Below are 21,469 nucleotides of genomic sequence, written 5' to 3'. Positions count from 1 at the left end.
GAGGTAATGTAAAATATCGTGTTAACAGCATGGATATTTTGAAGGGGGAAGCAAACAACATAATGAGGTAAAAATAGAGGGAAAGATTAACTAGCGTTTTTTGACAATAAACAGCATTAGCTGTCACTTGCACAGTACCAAAAAATCAGTTAGGATGAGGCTCACAATAGCTCATAAGGATCATTGCTAATAATAAAGAGACAATTTAAGGTGATTGTATTACATTGGAGTTAGTGCTGCCTTGTTTTCATCTGTCAGCTCTTTGCTTTTTTTTTCCATGTCTGCTGAGAATTAAGGCAAGTTGACTCACTTGTGAGAGATGTCAGATATTTTTACCCATATGCTGTAGCTATGTCAGATGAAGAAGAAACAGACACTAATACAACATCTTACTGAATAGATGACATGGCATATTTAAAAAACTGACCTTGATTTCCTCCAAGCTGCATGTTTTAGATGTTTGCTGCAACCCAGAACAGAGAACATTAAATAGTTAACATCACTTTGTACGAGAGTACTTGCCACAGAACTTAGGCTGTCTCAGAGGCATGAGCCATCAGAATGACTGTCTCAGCTTAGCATATACATGATTAATATAAAGATGGCACAAAGTTAATGCTTCCATGCTCCACTAAGGAAATCACAGACCTCATTAGAGGACTTACTAAATTCAACAAAATATTCAGGTTCCTTGAAGAAGCTGAAACTTCAGAAGAATCCTGTAATGTTCAACTATGTTCAACTTCTGCTTAGTTTCAGCAATGGTCTACCCTTTGTGGTCATGTTTTCTGCGTTGTTCTGGGAATATTGTGTAATTTTTGCATCTGAAAAACAACTTAATTTGTGCTCAGGGACTGGGATTGTCATTAGTTTTTGTTGCCAAACATTAAAATAATAGTTCTTACGGTAGGTGTAGCCATGTACTCTGTGACATTCAATTCCACCATCAATATGTCATCAGCATCTACAGCTGTCTGAAAAATGAACACAAATAAGACAGATGTAAATGACATAAAGGTATGCCACAATATCTGACATATGCAAAATGCATAGGGGAAAAAAGAGGACAGCAGAGGAATGACTGAAAAGCAGTGATATGTTAAAGATAGCCTTGTTTTTTACATCTTACCATATTTGTTCATTTGGTAACAAATGGTGGGACGACCAAGATCAATCGAGTAATTTGGACAGTGAAAGACAAATATCACTAAATGCACACTTAAAACCAAACACGAGACAACTCTCTATTCAGATGTAAAGTTCTCTAAAACAGCAGCAGAAATGCAATGAAGAGAGCTGAATAATGAACCAGGGTGGGAATAAAAAGCTGATGACCTTTTACAGCCTCTAAGTCATTACTCATTGTGTTAACTCATAGGTTATCCGCATCTTCTTGGCAGGAACCTTCATGATTAATTATGGTACAATGTGCAGATTTGTTAACTTGTCAGTTGTTAGAGAATTTAGGTATTACAGACTATTACCTTCCCACAATTTGCAGAATCCTGGCTTGTCACTTTGGCTCTTGTGTCACTACTCTGAGTTGTGTCTTTATCAGTTTCGTAGGAAATTTGTCTTCTGGCAAGTCTGGAGAACATACTGGGAGTATCAGTTTCTGTTTCAGTACAGCCCTAAAATTAATACAGCAAAAACATTCACTCTAGGTCCCTTAGACTCTCATCCAGTTTGCCCCAGTTTTACCTAGACAGAAATCATAAAAGAGACAGGCATTGTAAAAAAAACATTTCACGAAAGTTCTGCCATATATAATTTCATAAAATGTCTGCTTATAAGAAGTACAAATACAACTCTGAAGTCTGTTGCATCTAAAATTCAGCTTACTTTTTTTTCCGTCCACAGGATTCACTGCAAAATTTGAAAGAAAATAGTCTTTCATTACAATCTATTGTGGAAACTTCTCTGATGCCTCTTGTAGCTCCAAGGAAACTGTTTCCACAGGACTACCCACTTAGGAAGCACAGGTGTTTGGAGGAATCAGGGACAAAGTTTCCAAAGTGGCTTGGGTGGAAGCAGAAATAAATAGAAGGAAATGTCTCAAGACTGCAGAATCAATGCTTTAGAAATATTTTGTTTCAGTAAGGAGTCCTGGGTTTATAAACTTCGTTCCAATTAATGAGAAAACAAAACCGTGTTGCTGAGGGATTCTGTTGTTTTTTTAAGAATCAAGACTTGCAGTGTAAGAGATGCAATAGAAAGACATTCCTTTTCTATTAGCCAGTTTTAAAACCATCCACCTGACTGGAGGCTACCAGCCAGAAGTATTTCATTTTGATTGGACTGAGAAATCAAAAGAACAGAGAGGGCAAAGAAATTGAAATGTCACTGTTAAAAACAGCTGTCAGAATTCAGCGCTTGGCTGGACTAGATATAATTATTATCCTGACTGTGAAAAAGAATTGCCAAGAATTTTTTTTTCAGTTATTTGGAAACTTAGTTTGAAATTACTGCAATGAACTAACTAATATGCCTATTTAGTTAGTAATATAACTTTGAGTTACAGAAGGGAGCTTGGTAGCCAAATACTTGCCCTGTTTTCAGCTGCTGGGTAAAACATTTGTTTCCACTTAGATTGGCAGCAGCAAGCTGTTGAGGTCTTCTGTGAGAAAGATTCTGTAATGGATTTACTGATTTGTCTAAATCTGATGATTAATATGTTTCCAAATACATCCCATTTTCAGAAAGCATTATCTATTTCATTACAACCTTGCTTTCACTAGAGAACTATTTTCTGACTAGCAGTTTCTTTTTTTCTGTGTCCAGACTGCAAATCTGTGGTGAGACAAGCACAACCTAAAAGTATGATCAGACTTTCCCCTGAGCTCTATGCTACCTTTATTTTTACTTACAGGTAAGGCTTTATAAAGCCTTTTCTATTGGTAACACTTTACTTCCTAAAATTCCTGTTGTTCCATCTTTCCACTCTTCCTTCAGTGTCACCAACCATCAAGAAGAAAATTATCTACATTCTGCTTTTACACTTAGCCTTCTATCTTTAATTTTGCTTTCTCTCCACTTTCTCTGGAGCCTTTATATTAAGCACCATAATGCATTTCATCTAAAGAATCTGCCAATTGGAAGGACTCTATATGAAGATGAATTGCTTTGCAATTAAAAATGGGTGTATGGGAAGTGTCTCCCTTACTGATTCACTGTCAGAGAGAGAAGACAGTCTCCTTTTTCCTTTCTGCAGCCCATTTATCTCAGAAGACTGGCTGGTTACGGTCGCTCGTCTGGAGGAGTGGTAACTGCTGAAGGACCGTGAGTCTTTAGGAGAAACTCTCAGTAGGGGTCCAAGGCAAGGAACATATGTTGCAATGGCTCTTCTAATGGATAAGAGGTAGAACCAGTCAGATTTTTTTCTGGTAGCACAAAAATTCAATTATCATAAACAATGCATTTATTCAGAGATATGAACTAATGCTGCATGGACTGGAAAATTACTGGGTACAAAAAAAGTTTTCCAGATATCAGATATCTCATTTACAATCACCCTGCAAGATCACTTATTCGCAGTGTTCTGCAGAACTCAAATTTATTGCTTGGCAGGGATAAGGGCATTATCTATCAAATATAACTCTTGGAACTGAAGGGAGCTATTAAAACAATGTTTTATCTGCTTTCAGCTTAATCAGGGTAAAAATAAAATTCTGTCCCTTTAAACTGAACCTCGCAGAAGTACTACATAATGAATTATTTTAATCTTCCCCTAAGCAGCTATTCTAGCTCCTCTTACACATCTGTTTGCTGGCTATCTGTAGAGTTGTACAGAACATGCATTTATATTACTGTATTACTTTGCTCATATGCAGTGTTAGGAAACTCTGGCCTAGCTTTCCTCTTCCTTCCCCATGAAGAAATTCCTGCCCACCTCTTCTCTATTCAGTTACTCAGTAGGTCTTTGTAAGTGGTGAAAAAACAGCCTATCTGTGGCATTGCTGCCATTTGTCAAATCTCACTGCCTGTATCTGAACTTGGAGTGGTAATGACCCTTCATTTTACCTGTCAGAGGAAATACTACCTGAAATATGAAAGCCTTGAGAAACATGAGGAGGATTCACAAAACGGGGAAGAGGTGGTTTGGCTCACTGTATTACCTCTCTCACTGGCCTGGTTAATGTAACAAAGTGCTATCAGCAACTCTGCCCAATGTCTGCCTCTCATGAAGACAGTTAAAAATTTGTGGTGCTTTCCTTTGAGATGGAAAGGTTTCCATCTTTTATCATGCAATAGGTAAATACAGATCAGTATCCATAAACACTTCTAACTACCATCTGCTCAGGAGTTTGTTCCAAGTACAAATTCCACTGACATTTCTATGGCATTGAGGAGTGTTCCTGGGGAGGGCAAGGCTGTTCTACAGAGTTAAAATGAGCCGGTGAAGGAGAGTTCAGGTACTAGACCTAAAAGTGACAAATTTACTCTCAGATTTTCTTTGCTATATTAAACATAGCTTGTAAGAGTGAACTTACCTGTATTTGGGGTGAGTGATGGCATAAATGATGGGGTTATGGATGACAGAAGCTTTGGCAATCACAGCTGGTATGGAGTTCATGAAAGGTGTTAGGACGTGGGAATACCTAGAGTAATGCAAACACATCATATATTTACTACCGAGTTCTGCATTGTCTATGCAGTTATACAGTGGCAAGATAGGCTTTAAAGCTCTAAAGATAGTTAAAGAGGAGTTCTCTACCAAAACAGTGAGAGAACAAATTCTGCATCATTTTCCTGTAAAGATCAAATCAGTCTAATTGGATTTCTGAGAAATAGGATTTTCTTGGGGCTTCTCTGGCAGTACTTCACTACTATGACTCAGGATTGTGGTAATTCCCATGTTGTTTAACCTAGGGACAATGTCAGCCTTTAAAAAGGCCTTACCATCCTGGTGAGGAAGTTTCTCATCATACTATGGGAATATATATGCTCTGTGATGAGGTGGAAGTGACTGCCAATTGCAGTATAAGAACCATTTTGTCAGCTGTCTGTTGAGATGCCATTTCACCTCTTAAGGCTTTTCCCTGATAAAGATAAGGATGTTCTCTATGTGCAATATTTAACATGGTTTCTCCTGATCATACTTAAAAAACATTGGTTAGAAGTATAAATCTTCACATATTCTGGATAACATACAGTGTGACCTTACTGGAATGGAGATTTTGACCCTGAGCTGAGACTGCTTTGGTAAGGCTGATGGAGAGTTCAGCTAAGAGAAATAAACAGTGGCAAAGCTTTCTGTTTAAGCTAATCATTCCTGAGTTTAAACTAATAATTCCCAGAAAATGCAACCTGTAGACCAAAAATATTAGTGAGGATGGCTGTGTGCTAGCTCACTATTCCCCATTCAAAATATTTTCTAAAGGAATTAAAGTTCTTCCTTCTTTTTCATATGTTGTTGCTCTGTCAGATGAGTTGTCTTTAGTCCAAGACTATAGCCACAGACTCCATGTCTGCCTCCCATATGTAGCATGCAGCAAGATTTTATCTGAGTCCCTTGCAATAAAATTTCACATCCAGGCATCCAGGCTTGGTTATTAATCTGAAAAATCCCAGTAGGGTTGCCTAAAAGAAATAGCTCAGAAATGGAAAAATCTGAATGAAGTTATGTTGCTCTCCAGATATCTTCATAAGGAACATTTAAAAATGCTAATTTCTAACATACTGCAGAATTATAAAATTATTCATGTGTTCAGATTTTTGAGAGTGTGAGACATGGAGCAGACGTCAAGTTCAGCAGGTACTTGATCCTCCTAAGGCAGATGCTGAATTGTATGTGACAGCACAACAGTTCTACATAGTGGTCAGCTTAAAGCATCCCCTATTGATTTTCTTTTAGGTCTCTTACAGTACTGCAAGATAGCTGTGCTTCATTTCTGTGTCTCCTTCCTGCTCCTCTGTGTTTAGCTGTCACATGTCACCAGTGGAGGATGTCCAGTACCTAAGTTCCCCTTTGACAGGAAATGGGGCACTAGGACACATGCGAAGGATTCGTGTTCCTGAGTGAAGAATGTCTTTACCTTCATATAAAAAATGTTTGTTGCAGCTGGGAATCACTCATCTGCATACAAAGGGAGAGGATCCACTTCCCTCAGTATTTTTTTTTCTTCTTAAACCTATGATTTTTTAAGTGCTGTGTTTAGGAAACTGCCTTTCTAAGCAGTTGAGACAAAGCCCTGCAGCGGCCTCTTTCTTGGGTGTGTAACAAAAATCACCCCTGTCTCCCAAAATGCTCCATGGTAAGTAAATTTGAGCTGTGTATCTATTTTAGGAACACCTACTTTTTATCTCTGACTTGAAAAATAAAGACAGAAGTGTTTTGTACTGTCATAGGAATCGTCCAGCTGAGGTTATGCAGGTGACAAGCCTTCCTAAAAGAGATAGTCACACACATTTTAGAGAGGCTAAACTGAAGCACAGGAAAATTCAGATCTTAAGGTGGGAGAAAAAACCACACAGAGCCAAGGCATCTGGATTCCAAATCCATTACTTATGCCTGGATTGCATCAACTGTCTGGTGTCAAGCGACATGTTTTAATACTGTCATGCTTCTGTTGAAATTACTGTATAAAACGCTGACAATTAAACAGATTAAGAACATGCTTTGATGAGTTATATCTAGGGTCTTTTATATCCAGCATCAAAAAGCTCCCAACACATGTATGTACTAATTTTGAACTTGCTTATATATGTAAGGAATTTTAGCAGTTTGATGTAACACAAAAAAATGAATATACTTTTGTAGATTAAAGAAATAGAGGAAAAGAAAGAGAATCAACCCCTGTGAGGATCTTCTTGGAGTGCTTTATTTAGCCTTTTGGTGCTAAATAAGGTTCAGATAGTTCAAATATCCTAGTATAGAGAATGCATTCAGAAATCTTCAGCATGGCAGTTTATGTTGCCAGTAATAGTATTCTTGTCTTCTTTCTCTCTCTCTGTTTCTTTTTTTTTTTTAATTTTCTTAAAGTCAAACTAAGAAAAAATCAGTCAGCATGTGCCCCATTGGTTAAATATCACTCCTAAATAGATGAATGTTTTGGACATGCTTCAGGCGTCAAACATGACAAGCAGTTTTGACTTTGATCTGTCTTTTACAATTCCACATCTCTGCTTTCACTGACTACTGCTTTGCTGATACATTTATAATTACCCAGCAAAAGCTACCAGAGCAACAACAGAGTATGGTGACCAGGAAATGACAAAAAACAAGATGACAATCAGTGCAATTTTGGCCATCTTCCACTCATTTTTCATCCTCTGATAATGTTTCTGGAACTCTCTATTTCCACGTTTGCATCCAAATGTCTGAATAGACCTGGGGAAAATAAACATACAACAGCAAAAAACAAAGGTAGGGAAGTGAGCAAATAGCTTCATGAAGTGGGACAACAATTACTGTTCTGCTACTTTAGGCTAAAACTCATTCACTTTTATTGCACATTAATGCAAGTATGTGACCCATGCTTCCCAATTTGATGTACTAATCAAAAGCAAAATCCACATGTGCTTCAGTGAAAAAAAAATAGCAGAAAAGTACCAAAAGATTTTCCACATAAAGCAGGTATTCAAGCCAATTGAATAATGCTGAGTTAAAGGCACTTAGAGGAGTCTTTGCTTCCCTGGGTCTGTTTTGCTACCTTGCTGTCACTTTGTACTTCTGAGCTAAGTCACCAGATCCACTGGGATCTCTGGGACTGGTACCCACAAATGGCACATGGAGTGGCAGGCTGCCCTTTACATTAAAAGCAATAGCTTCTTGTTTCAGAGTCCTGCTATTAAATCTTCAATCTCCTTTTTAATTTAAATTTATAGTTCAATTCCATATATTTTTCTGTGAAACAGTTATTGATTCACTGTCATTAGGTGTTTCCAAGGTCCTTTTGTTTTTATTCTGATTGGTTAATCTCTGTACCCTTTTCCCTGTCATTAGATAATACACTGATAAGCTCAGGCCTAAATTCAGGAATGGCCCTTCTAAGAATCATAGAACCATGTTGACTATTGACAGAATTCTTGTTTGGTTTTCTGTTTCACTTGTGCTTACAAAATAAATGTAAGAAATGCATCCAAATTTTCTCCTGTTCTTTCTCTGTTTTAAGAAAACAAACAGTCACATAAGCACAAGGATAAAAATTTAGGACTGTTGGCTACTTACTTGTTGGCCTTCTTGATAGCCTCAAAGATAGAGACATAGCTGTATATGATAGCAATCAAAGGAATGAAAAAGACAAAGCAGAAAAGCAGCATTGTGTAGGCACGGACTGATGGTGTGAAAGTCATGTAGTCCCAGGAACAGGAAGTCAGCAAACCCTCAGGAACATATGCACCTACAAAGGAAGACAGGAGAAGGCATAAACCACTAAGTGAATGTTATTCTGAGTGCAGAAGTTAGAGAAGATATTCAGAATAACATGGGATTTAGTCCTATTCTCTGAAATGGAAAAAAGGGTTTAAAAGGATAAACAATTCTTCATGTAAAGAACTTTTATATTTTCTTTTATTTTGTGTCCCTATTATATTTATGCTTAGCAGTCTAAGGCTTCAGAAAACTGAATAATTTTGCTTCAGTCTTGAATATTGTTTAAAACTCATCAAAGTCAAATGGAATCTCTTCAAATACTTATTTGGGTCTGGGACCAGACCTGTATTGTTTTTAAATATCTCCATTTCCTGTCAAATTGCTTTCTTCCTAAGGAGTCAAACCAGTTGCTCTAGATACCACTTTTCTAAGCATGTGCAGATATGAGAAATTTACTGGGCAAAAGAGAAAGATTTATTGTGTAGACCAAATCATTTTGTCATGAAGTAAAGATTAGAAGAAGAAAAAAAACCCAAAAAAACCCCAAAAAACCAAAACTCCAAAACAAAACAATGTTTTGCCTGAAATAAAATGTATTATCTTTAAAGGAACTGTTTCAAACTGTTAAGTAAATAAATTGGCAATAGCAACGGTTTTTTTACTTTGGAATTTTAATTTTAACTGTTTACGCTGATGCTTTCTATTCCGCTCTCAAAAACATTGCACCAGATGTTCTCAAATGCATCTAATTACAGTGTGAGAGTTCATACTGTGGGCACTATTACAATCTAATTACAAGATAATAACACCCTTCAAGCAATTATTCCACCTTCTTCAACTGAAAATCTATAATCTAAGGCTATATTGTCGTTTTGTTATTCTGACAGCTCCTCACTCAACTAAAGACTGCTTCTGTCAGTATTGCAGTTTGCCTGCTTAAGCATGCTTAGGGGGACCAGAATGGCAATAATATGACAATAACAAAATTCTCCTGAAATTCTACTCAGTACCTGAGTTGATTGTTGCATTCTTCACTAGTCAAACATGTCTATGTTCTCACCTCAGTTGGCTGACACATTCCCTTCTGGAATTAGGGAGCATAATGGTGGGCTGGGGTTTTGAATGATGAGTTCATTCCAACTTAGTGACTGCAACTGGTGACTCTCAGGAAATAAACTTAATGGTAGTGAGGCAGATTCCAGTGAGGAAGAATAACATGAACTCGCTTTGTCACAAATTGCAATGATCAAGGTGCTGTATTCGTGTTCTAATTTCCAGGTGTAAAATTCACATTAACAAAAGCATTTTAGATTTTAGTTGCTACTGAATGCCATGCTTATTGGAAGCCAGTGACAACACCAATGAGTGAATGGAGAATGTGGGCAACACCAGGAGCAGTTTGCCCATCCAGAAGACAGTCAAGACTTTCTGAAGATCTCCTGGCACAAATGCTCAGACTCTTTTATGTAAATGAAAAGAATTAGATAGACACTGCTGTCTCAGCAGACTTCTGGGGAGGAAAATCCATCAGAAATAACACAAATACATTTATTTAACTTATATATTATTAAAATTGATTCAATGGAAGTAGACATGGGATAATGAGCAGACAAATTCTTCAGAAATTTTGGCCATGAATTTATCTACTGTTCTTTATGCAGCAAGTAATGTGCTTGAGGACAAGGGCCACTGTCATATAATATGCTGTAATGCCCACTGCATTCTTTTCTTTTGATTAGAGACTTTCAGTTTCAACATGTATTTCATCTTTTTTTCAAATTGGTATACTCAAACCTCGTATGTGAGCTATTAATTCAACCCTCTTCTGTGCCTTTAACTGGTCTTTAATCCAATACTACGAGGGCAAAAAAAAGTTTTATTCCAGTTCACTTACTCCATCCAAAGAAAGGTGGGAGACTCCAAGCCAAAGAGTACAGCCAGACTCCTACCAGGATTATTAGGGCCTTCTTCTTTGACGTCACTCCAACAGAAGCCAGAGGTTTAGTGATGACAAAATATCTGTCCAAGGCAATCACCATCAAAGTGATCATAGATGTAATGCCAAAAAGAGCTCCGCAGAAGGCATACAGCTCACAGCCTTGCAATGAAGATGACAGAAGTAGCACTGAAATTAATCTACCCATGCTAATTATTTCTAGGAGAATTCAAGTCTGTGTTTCTTAGGAATTATTGTCTTCTGGAATTTGTACAGCAGTGAAAGTTGAGTTTTCCTGCAGTTATAATGCTACTTCAAAGCTGCTGTCTGTTTTGCTAATTACATTATCCATGGAGATAAACTTCACAGATTTTGTTTGCTTCAATTCCTGGAGACAGTGATACTTAACATATTTTCAGTCACTGATTTCTGGTGTTTCTAGTGGGATCATTTCAGCAGTCCATTAATATCTCGTTTAACTCCAGTTTTACTGCAGGCCCCATAGAAGCAGCTGTTTTGCTTAACAATGGGATATAGTTACTTTGGTACTGTTCATGTCTCAAAGGCAGAAAAACTGAAGTAAATATGAATATATTGGTTATATTCATATATATTAATATATAGGTTGTTCAAACAACCTAATGATTAAAAGCAGCAGTTTGGATTAGTTTTGACATGTATGCAAATGAGCACTTAATGGAAGTAAAATATAAATATGCTTTTAGTGATCAGAGATCAAAATAGCAATTTTATTTCTGTGAGTTTCCTTTCTGTTAGTACCTATTCAATAGGCAAAGACTGGTCTTTCTCTTACAACAGTTATATTGGAAGAATGAAAACACCTTCATTCCACATTTTCTTACTACACAGGAAGTGCAGAATTTCTGTTGTGAAAAATCAGATTTTCCAGGCTTTCTTGCCTCAGTATGCCAGGTGCAAGTCCCAGAGCAGGTTATTTAGAAGGGCTTTTAGGCTGGTATGCTGAGGGGGAGTGCTTCTTTGTCAGAGGACTCCAACAGTAACTAAGTCATGAGGTGATTGGGGAAGAACACTGGCAAGAAGATTAGTGCTGTGCCTGATGTTGCCAGTGATGCCTTTGTATCTGTTCATTAACATAATTTTCCTCTTCTGATAGCAGTGTATTTATTGCACACAGACATAAATATTCAAAGAAATGTTTGTGACAACACTGAAACAATGTTGAGAAATTATCTCAATATTGCAAGAGTACCTGAGGGTAGATAGATTAACTGCCACTACAGTAAGAACAAACAGTGAAATCTTAGAAAGAATATATACAAACCTTTCTCACCAAAAATCCAGTGTTTGTAGAGACTGCTGGTGAAAAATACCGGAGACTGTGTAATGGACATCAGGAAGTCACTAATAGCTAGATTGATGATGAGTATGTTGGCTGGAGTCTGAAGGCTCCTACTCCTACAGAGATCAGAAGAAATGTTGCTAAACACTGCTGCACTGTTAATTATGCTGTTACTCCTTCCTGTGAGCTCAAAAATCCCACCATGGTAAGCTAAAGCAAAGTGCTTCTTGTTTCCCTCATGAGGGAACACAAGCAAGGCCCAGTTTTACACCCTTATACTCCTGTGCATTTTACAGGATTGTTTCGATAACCAGCTCAATGATGGGGATAAATCACACTGTTCTTTAAATATTCTAACCAATGCACTGCATGTCCACGATTAGCAGGAAGTTAGAGGGTGTACACTACGGGTGTCTGGATGTGGGCTGTGCTAAGCAGGACAAGGGGCATGCATTTTTTCACTGCTGATAAGATCAACAGTGGCTTCTAATACAGGGATTAAGCCAACTCACTATGAACCACATCAAGCACTTTGTTTTACATCAGTTCTTCTCTGTGACACTCATTTCACTGGCTCAGACTCTCTTTAAAGGAGCAATAAGCAGCCTTCAGTGTATTCTGCCTACTTTTGATATTCATAATATTAAAGTACCATGTTTTAAAGGGTACACATAAAAACTCAACTAAGAGCTCTTCACTTAAGGGCTCAGTGTAACTACTTAGCTCCTTATTCAATTTCAGACTTAGACATAATAGAAAAATAGGTGAATAAACCACGTTTTTTTGCACTGGTCCAGAATCAATCACTAGGACCACTGTCCCCTTTCTGTCAATTTAGGAGCAGGGAGGTATTATTAGTAGTTGCTTATAGGTTGTGTGTATTTGTTTGTAGTCTGTGAAGTCACTGAACACATTTCTGTTTCAGGCAACTGGTTCTCCTCTGGTTTGTCATAACTGTGACATATGTCTGTGACATATGACTGTCACATATGACTGTTTGTCATAACTGTGGCTGCTTTGTAAGCACCTATATGTTTTCTGAATTTCTGATGTACTCGTTACTTAGCTGTCAGTATCCCTTTCTGTCTTCAAATGAAGACAAGCTGTGTCCTGAAGTGGAGGTGCCATAACTGGATTTCCTGTATGGGACCAGCCAAAGAGCTAAACTGGCTCATGTACTACATCCTCACATATCTGATCTGCATACCAACACCTTTTCTCTTCTTACGGCCACTGCCATTCTCACTTAAGTATGCCATTGTACTCTGGATGAATGTGCTGCAACCTACTGCTCATAAATACAGGCTTGAGACCAAGACAACTTCCATCTACACTCCAGTGATCCAAGTTAACAAAGCCAAATGATCCTATAATTTGTTGCTGTTATTTTGGTTTATTACATTTGTGCCTAAAGACCAATCACATAGTACAAGTTCGCTGGCTTGAATATCATGTCAATGCTCTGCTCCAGTGTGACAAATCAGACACAGAATGAGGAGTGAACAGGAATGGTGAGCATATGACATTGTTGTCAGAGTTCCAATTTCCCTCAGATAGAAAAGTTGGAATGTGGCTTTAGTTAAAAGGAAACAAGCCAAGTGTTGGAAAATGTGGAAAAAATGGGACACGGCCACTAATGAACAGGGAGGAAGAAAGAAACAAACTGACTAATAAGCAACAGGAGGAAGGAAAGATCTAAAATAGAGCAGATTTGTGAGGTACAGAGGTGCAAACCAGCCCATCAGTTCAATGCAGACACAGTTAGCCAGTAGAAAAAAAGCCACTGTAACATTTCTGCTTTGGCTGCGTTTCTATAGCTTGGAATATTTCATTGGTTCTTTGCAATCTTGCTAACTGTTTTACTATGGCTGTGGTTAATGGGAAGAAGTCAGAGGGAGATGGCAGGTTGCCACTTTTTTCCTACAGCAGTGGCTCTTGGTACATTTTACTCTGCCAGTCAAGAAGTCTGACAGTATTCCTGGACTGTGTTTGCAGCGCACAGGATACAGTTCAAGTTCATACATTTGAACATTTTAAAAGACATTCAAAAGAAAGGTACCTGCAGAAAGCATAGAAGACCAGGAAATTACCCAGAGTTCCTGTAATGCCCACTATAAGGATGACAACTCCAATTGTGTAATGGGCATGATCTGGGACATCCACTGTGGGAAAGGCACGAGGAACATCTTGCACTGTCATCTTCTGTGGAGCAAATAAGAGGTCATAGGTATATTGCCAAACTTCTCTGAACAAGCTGTCATGTGCTTCTCTAGAAGAGAAAATGGTCAAGAATGCAAAAAGACAAGAAGCAAAAAAAGTCAGAATAAATTCAAATTCCATTTACTGTTGATAATCTTTGGGGCATAAATATGTCATCAGAACTGCAAAGGGCAAATGATGGTTTGTATGCTTACTGTTGATTTAGAGTTTTGGTGAAGAAAAGGCAACCTATTCTCTCCCAAAAGAAAAATAGGAATATAGAAGAGAAAAAGACACAGGAAGAGACCTGTTTCATTGCATCTGATATCAGGTAATGCAGTATTTAACAACAAGTAAGCTTCCTACAGATTTAATTTCAGGAAAGTTTCTGTACCTGTGAAGTACAATTTCAGATGTCGTCTGACATCACAGGCTAGACTTCTCTAACTAAGTAGAAATGTTCTATGGATAAATAGGCATTTACTCCTTTAGCAGTATGGCCACTTCATTTTTCCCACTGAATAACACTGCATTTTGAGCTGCCCTCACGAGCTGATTACCAAAAGCCTGGCAGCTTGAATAAGAGTCTTTTGGAAACTAAATTAAGGATCAGAAAAACTAAACCACAAATCCTTTATACCCTATGCCTGGTTTCCACACCAGTTCTGGTTTTGGTCTGCCTGAATCAAGGTATTTTGCTCTCTGTGAAATATTTCATAAACTACTTGATTGAAGTATTTGTGTCTTAATCAGTTAATAACTCACAGCAGAAGTCAGTAGCCAAGTCTGAAGATTGCAGTATTGGAAATGGGTATTTTTGGACGATAGAGGTGGACATTACTTCTGAATACATCTGTGAAGTCAGGCTGAGATTATTACAGGCAGTGTGGATTTAAAACCAATGTGCCAGTAGCAAGAGGTGAACCCCAGGAGTGCCTGGAATTGTGGATGAGATTGCTTTGTGTGCTGAAGATCTGCCCACAGCAATCCTCAACACCAGAGTGCACTCCCTAGGTTTCTACATTAGCAGCAATGAAATGCTGGACAAATACTCTGACCTTAGAGAAAGAAAATGTAGTTCTGGCTGTTACTGTAATTGGAGCAAAATGTTAAGTTTGATACACTAACTGAATGACAGTATCACAGCATTTATGGTTCAGGTTCCTGCAGCAAAGTGGAAGTTGGTGTAACATCATTAACATCAAAGGGCATCTTGCCCAGCTAGAAATTGCTGTGCTCAACACGCTGCCAGTCAACTAACTAACAAAAATAATCCCATACTAATAGCAAGTGGATAGGGAGAGTCTGAGATAAAACTCTTTCAAGTGAATGAGATCAGGTGTTCTTTGGTTTGGGTTGGTTTTATTTCTCCTTGGTTTTGTGGCTAGAACATTTTTAACCAGCTGTTCAGCAGAGAGTTAATTGTGATTATTAGTGGAATGGAGATTTCTGATGTTTTTTCCCTGTAGCTATCCATTTAATCAGAACTAGATAAATGTAATAGAAATGAAGCAACTAAAGGAGCTGGTTTTGGCTACAAAGAACAGATTAAAGTGGCTTTAATTTGAATTAAATTTGTGGAGCACTAAGGACAAGGAAAGATTTGAAAGATTCATTAATGAAACAAGTTCAGAATCAATAAAAGTGTCAAGTGTGAGAAAAAATAAATTAATAATATTTATACTGGAGCAGTGCTAGGGCATAAAATATAAAACTACATATATGATCAGGAAAAGGTGTGTGGCAAAAGGAATAAATTAGCATTTTAGTGTGGACTTCATGCAGGCCTTCATGCAGGCCTTGGATTTTTACCAGAGGATACCACTCAGCTGTTCTCTAAGAGATAAAAATCAATTATTTAAAAAAGTAGTTTCACTATTTTCACTGGAAATACAATTATTATTTTTTATGTCAAAGAAAGGTACTAGTTGATCGAGAAGGCATTAGATCAGGCCTAAGCACTTCAAATCTGTTGGTAAGTTGCATACATACACACAGCTTCCATAGCAGAAGACAAAAATATGTGCCTGTATCAAGTTCAGCCCTGTGTCTTCTGCAGGAATCAAAAGAAAGAACAGGGAGAAAAAGATAGTGCTTGAGAAAACGAGGTCAGCAGGATAATCAAGAAATCAGATAATTCCCAAAGCCTTTCTCTATTTAGTTTCTTCAGTGCATTAGCCCTGTTTATTCTGTCTTCTATTATCATCACACAGTACAAGTACTTGCTTGGCAGGGGAGAATAAAAATCCCCTTGTTGCAATCCATATTGTCGCACTTGTCCTTTGAGAATACTCTGAACAACTACTTCAGTTGCAGTGATAATACACAGCAGTGTTGCCTTGCATGTTTTCTGTTCAGCCTTCTTTCTATAAACACCTCATAACAAAGATCGCTGGACTGGGACTGGCACTATTTAACATTTTGTTGGCAGTATGGACAGTGGGATCAAGGGCACTCTGAGCAGCTTTGCTGATGGCCCAGCTTTGTGGTGCAGTCAGCATGCTGGAGGGAAGAGATTGCATCCTGGAGAGGGACCTGGACAGGCTTGAGAAGTCAATCCATGCAGAACTCATGAAGTTCAGGACCTCCATGTGGGTCAGGACAATCCCAAGCACAAATACAGGCTGGGTGATAAAGGGATTGGGAGCAGCCCTGGGGAAAGGGTCTTGGGGGTGTTCATAGCATCATAGAATGGTTTAGGTTAGAAGGGACCTTAAAGATCCTCTAGTTCCAACACCCCTGCCATGGGCAGGGACACCTTCCACTATCCCAGGTTACTCATAGCCCCATCCAACCTCACCTTGAACACTCCCAGGGATGGGGCATCCACAGCTTCTCTGGGCAATGTGTTCCAGAGCCTCACATCCTCACAGTAAGGAATTTCTTCCTAATATCTAATGTAAACCTACCCTCTTTCAGCTGGAACACATTACCCCTTGTTCTACCACTATGTCCTTGTAAAATTTCCCCACTGCATTCTCTTGTAGTCCCTTCAGGTACTGGAAGGCTGTTCTAAGGTCTCCTCAAAACTATCCCTTCCCCAGGCTCAACAAACCCAATCTCTCAACCTTTAGTCAAGATTAAAAGCATGTTTTATAACGTTGTTTGGGTGTGTATGAAAACAGGCCTTTTGCTAGAGCTGTGTAAGAATTCATGTTTTTAATCTCTGGAAGGCATATCATTTATTATTTATTTACACTATAGTTTTGCAGAATCAGTTTGAGAAGTGCCACACTGGTTCAAACGAGCATCCCTGACAAAACACCAGCCTGCCTTTAGCCAGGGCTGGGCATTTCATAAATACAAAATGTGCATAATAAACAGTGATGTGGGAATTTAATTTTAAGAAGAGTTTTAATAATTGGTTTGTACCCTAAAACAGTGTTATGATCCATTGGAAAGGAAAATCTTAGTCCTTCATAAATTTTAATCCTCCATATATAGTTGTAATCCTTTGCTAAATCCTACTCTGTCATTTGCCTCAATAGATGCCGAGTCAAGTTATGGAGTTGCTCTGTGTCAGTGTGTTTCTTTCTGGCAGGTTTAAGTGTGTCCTTGTGGAAGCACTAGAGAGAAGCAGCTAGGTTTAATGAAGTTTGTCTTCTTAAAATGCTCACTGTTTTCCCGAAAGGAATATTTGTGTACCACCTCCAACAAAACAGCTAAAGCAGAATTGTGTTTTCAGTTGTCTTGCAGTAAACTTGCCTGAGACTTGCCAACTTGAGATGCTTTCTGGGAGTTTGGAGAAAAGCAAATGTTTTATGGATAAATATGTCTAAATCGTTGCTGCAGCACAATATGGAGCCTCATTATTCTATATTTATGACCTGCTGCCACAGCTGCTTGCAAGGGAGGCAGCATTCTTCCTTGAGAGACAATCAGAGGAACCAGCTGGCTTCTTTAGGAAGAGACAGACTAAGGCTTGGTGCAAGCAGAGAAGGAGTAAAAATTAATCAGCCACAGGGCAGATTCATTAAAGCACATAGGGCAGAACTTGTTTTTCACAATAAAGTTTGTCAAGACCCTCCAAGACACTCATCTGAGGATAGGTGAAAGGACAAAGGAACTTCTTTGCAATCCAAACCAAAACCACGACTCCTAAGTGATTTGTCCAGGTAACAGGGAAGTCTAGAACAGATATTAAACCCAGGAATATTTCATGCCTGTATCTGTTTTGTCTTGGGAATCCATTTATCATACAGTTTCCTAAAAAGAATGTTTTCTAAATAGTTACTTCATAATTGATTAAATAAAAAAACCCAAATGAACCATACCAGCTAACTTCTGAATAGCTTCTATTTGAAGATATACCATTTTTCAAAGTCCAACACACATCCCCATGGCATGAGAAAAGCATTTCTGTATAAGTGATAAAAGGACAACATTCCAAGAATAGAATTCAGCTATTACTGAGAACATCTGTTGTTTTTCAGAGTGGGGAAATAAAATCATATCACTTAAGTACCGTTCACTTTGAGATGTTTATTTCTGAAGTCCTACTAAAGCTAACAGTGATGATGGTAGGAGCAAGGCCATGCAAGCAAATACTCACAGTAAATAATATCTGATATAGCCCACTCCTCAGAGTCTCACAATGGCAAGAGTATAAGATCAGGTTTAGTAATAGCTACAGGGAAAGAAGAAATCCTCATAAGGTTGTTTGGGCATTTGAACATATTTCAGTGCTGATTGTGATTGATTGATTGATTTGTATGACATCAATTCTGAAGCCAGGAGCAGAAAAAACTATGTCAAAGACATTTTTTCAGCTACTTCTGCGTGAATATGGCAGAAGGATTGTATCTAATTTGGTGTAAAACAAGACAACAAAAGGGGGAAGAAAATAGGAGTGCTATGTAGTTTCTTTTATGAATTCACCTCACTTCAAACTGTAGGCACTGGTTTTGCAGGGAAAATGTTACAATAGAAGAGAACCCAATTCCAAAACATTGCAAGTTTTGGCAGTCCAACGTGAACTTTGGCAATGTAACAAGTCTGTTCCTAATTTTCCTACAAACGCAGGTAAGGAAGCCACTTATTTACACAGTATGACTTATACAACCAATGATAGTGTTAGGCCTTTTACATTACAACAAATTACATAATTTAGCAAAACTATCTGACCAGAAACACTGTAATTTCCTGGGGTTCCTCATGTGGTGTTTGTACTGCCTACCTACAAGAGGCCTCAAACAACTAGTAGCACTTATTTTCCTTTACAGGTCCTTTCCCTGATTTCTGAGCTTGCCTCTGTGGGCACTTGCCCTGTGATGACAGGCAGCACAGAGAGGAGTGTAATCCCCCCTCAATTATGGTTTCAGCAGGGTGACGCTAACTGCTAAGCCCTCTTTCCAGTAGACAGCAGGGCTTTCCATAGATGATGCTTGCCCTGTTGAGCAATTTGGATAGCAGATTTTGTATCCCATCTTCCGGATTTACTCTCAGCCACAAGCAGCACACACTGCTTTCACTCCTGAAACTCTCTTAAGCCAGTGTTTGTGTCAAGTTAAAATGCAAAATTTTGGTGATACAGACACTTGACCTAGGGAGAGGAAAGGGACAGCTAATGAGATTGTTCAGCAGAACATGAAAAAAAATCAATTTTTAATTTTCCAGTGTAAATCACTGTGTCCCCAGAATCCTTTTCCATTTTGCCATGCACTCTCCAGTCCCTTTTCTCCCTCCCTGCTATGTTCTGCTCCTTTTTCACATGTTATCTATCTCATTTAGCTTTTCAAGTGCCTTGGCTCAGGATACTTCCTTGTTTATTTTTCTGTAATATACTGCAGATATCCAGGTTTTATTAAAAAATAGATTTAAAAAACTTGAAAAATTAGGTTGGTTTGTGTTTTCATTATAAACTTTTAAACAGACTTTAGTAAAAACAGCACATGAACAGAACCTGTTTTCCTAATAATATTCTGAGAGACAAAGCCAGGAAGAGGACTTCTGAACTCCTTTGGTTCAGGCTTATGGGGTGGGATGGAGAAAATTTTTAGCAACCCCAAAAAATTCCATCCTGAAGCATCATCACAACAGATTCTCACTTTCACACTTCCAAGGAAAATGTCTTTCTCTTTAGTATCTAAAAACTCAGAAAGAGCTTTGATAGGACTTACCTGAGAAAACCTTCGAAAAAACTTTCTTGGGTAACTGCACATAACTCTTTTAACATTTACATAAGCACTCCACTGCACTTACAGATTATTACAGAAATGATGGGGATTTCCGCCCTGAATAACCACACAAGAGAGCATTGTGTTTGAACTGCTAAAAGCAGTTTAACGTACAAGAACATCTTGTTTTGATAGTTTGCAACATATTTGATGCACTTTGCCATTAGACATTCCTGCCTGTCTTCTGCCCATGCAATTCTCCTGAAAAACACTGCTTGTACAGCCCTTTCTGCATTAAATAGATAGTTAAAGGAATAAAAATAAGATTTAAAAGTTTTCAGTATGTCATTATTGCATTACAGCATAAAATGTGTACATGCTCCTTAACTGTCCATTTACAATCCTACAAATGCCAGCCTTGCCAGAGATCTACATGCTACAGCTTTAAGTGACAGAAAACACTTACTGTTGGGGCTGTAAGAAGCAGATCCATCTGTGTGTAGGCATTGGCTTCCGAGTCATTCCATGCATTGAGGGACTCCACAGTTTTGGGTGCTCTTGGTGTCCTCAGAGGGAAAAAAAGATCCCCTTCTAAATGGGCTGATTATTCAGGTGAACAAAAAAATCTAAGCAAAAACCAAGATAGAAGAGCTGTCCTCTGAATTTGAGTCAGCCACTTTACCTTTGTGTGTGTGAAGCAGGTGACTGGATTCTTTGGAATGGTGTGAGATCCAGTGCAGAGTTTCTCACTAGAGCTTCAGATTGCTTCAGTCCATCATCAGCTCAGCAAAGGGCAGCAGCAGCGGCTTCCATTTAAATACGGGAGAGGGCAGAGTCCGCACATGCCCAGTTTGCAGCTTGTTCCATCTGATTCCAGCTTCATTTCAATGACAGTATAAAACTGATGCTCACTTAAAAGTGCTGGTATCACTGTTTTGCCTTTGATATCTGAATTTTAATGCTATTCTGACTATCTCTGTATGAAGACAAAGAAGTTTAAAGGTGGAGTTCAATCTGTCTGAAATATACAGTTCTTTTTCACCATATTGGTGAGTTAGTTTTTGTAGTCTGCTTTTAAAGAAGATGCATGTGTACAGTTCTGCTGAAATTGTCAGAACTCAAATAGATTCTGATATTTAACAATGTGCTTGTATGCACTTCTGTCATGTAGAATTAAGGTCATGGTTGTTTGTTGGTCTACTTCTAAAAATAAACAAAACGTAGGGATAAAACCTGACATCATCCTTTTCTGCTCTTTAGTTAAAAAACAAAACAAAAAACCCTACACAAATACCTCAGGTGGAAAACAGCAAATAGCCACCTGTTTCAGGAGTTGTCTGCTTTCTTTTCAGTTGTGTTTAGGTAAAGTACACATGAACGGATTCCCATTCACACAAATCTGGCTTTACATTCCACTGTGCAAAGACATGAATTGCTGTATTCCCAGTTGAAGGCCCATGACTGTTGTAAAGTGAAGTTTAATTGCAACAGAGAATTAGGCACAGTGTGTGAAAAAGCTCTTCCAGCAGATACTGCAGCCTAAGTATCACAGAGTTTAGGCCTTCCACCCACTGTCCAAATGA

General features: G+C 38.3%; 2 protein-coding genes across 10 annotated transcripts in view; one reads left to right on the top strand and one right to left on the bottom strand.

The window, feature by feature from the left end:
- Positions 1 to 21,463, bottom strand: part of OPN4 (opsin 4) — a 28,638-nt gene extending 7,175 nt beyond the window's left edge. Inside the window, exons 1-12 of one of the 9 annotated variants that reach the window (XM_038141100.1) lie at positions 20,569 to 21,462; positions 20,353 to 20,486; positions 13,631 to 13,840; positions 11,554 to 11,687; positions 10,209 to 10,412; positions 8,171 to 8,342; positions 7,166 to 7,330; positions 4,491 to 4,598; positions 3,164 to 3,344; positions 1,485 to 1,631; positions 906 to 974; positions 428 to 463 (exon numbers count right to left, since the gene is read on the bottom strand). In XM_038141100.1, the coding sequence (XP_037997028.1) occupies positions 428 to 463; positions 906 to 974; positions 1,485 to 1,631; positions 3,164 to 3,344; positions 4,491 to 4,598; positions 7,166 to 7,330; positions 8,171 to 8,342; positions 10,209 to 10,412; positions 11,554 to 11,687; positions 13,631 to 13,840; positions 20,353 to 20,417 (1,491 nt within the window). In that variant the 5' untranslated portion in view covers positions 20,418 to 20,486; positions 20,569 to 21,462. Of the gene's footprint in view, positions 1 to 427; positions 464 to 905; positions 975 to 1,484; positions 1,632 to 3,163; positions 3,345 to 4,490; positions 4,599 to 7,165; positions 7,331 to 8,170; positions 8,343 to 10,208; positions 10,413 to 11,553; positions 11,688 to 13,630; positions 13,841 to 20,352 lie in introns of all 9 variants that reach the window. The other 8 variants (XM_038141101.1, XM_038141099.1, XM_038141102.1 and 5 more) reach the window with 8 other exon arrangements.
- Positions 1 to 21,469, top strand: part of WAPL (WAPL cohesin release factor) — a 136,586-nt gene that overhangs the window by 14,632 nt on the left and 100,485 nt on the right. The window lies entirely within an intron of this gene.

The sequence above is a fragment of the Motacilla alba genome, chromosome 6 (assembly GCF_015832195.1).
Source record: "Motacilla alba alba isolate MOTALB_02 chromosome 6, Motacilla_alba_V1.0_pri, whole genome shotgun sequence".
Taxonomy (NCBI): Eukaryota; Metazoa; Chordata; class Aves; order Passeriformes; family Motacillidae; genus Motacilla; species Motacilla alba.
This window is presented reverse-complemented; position numbering and strand designations above follow the sequence as displayed.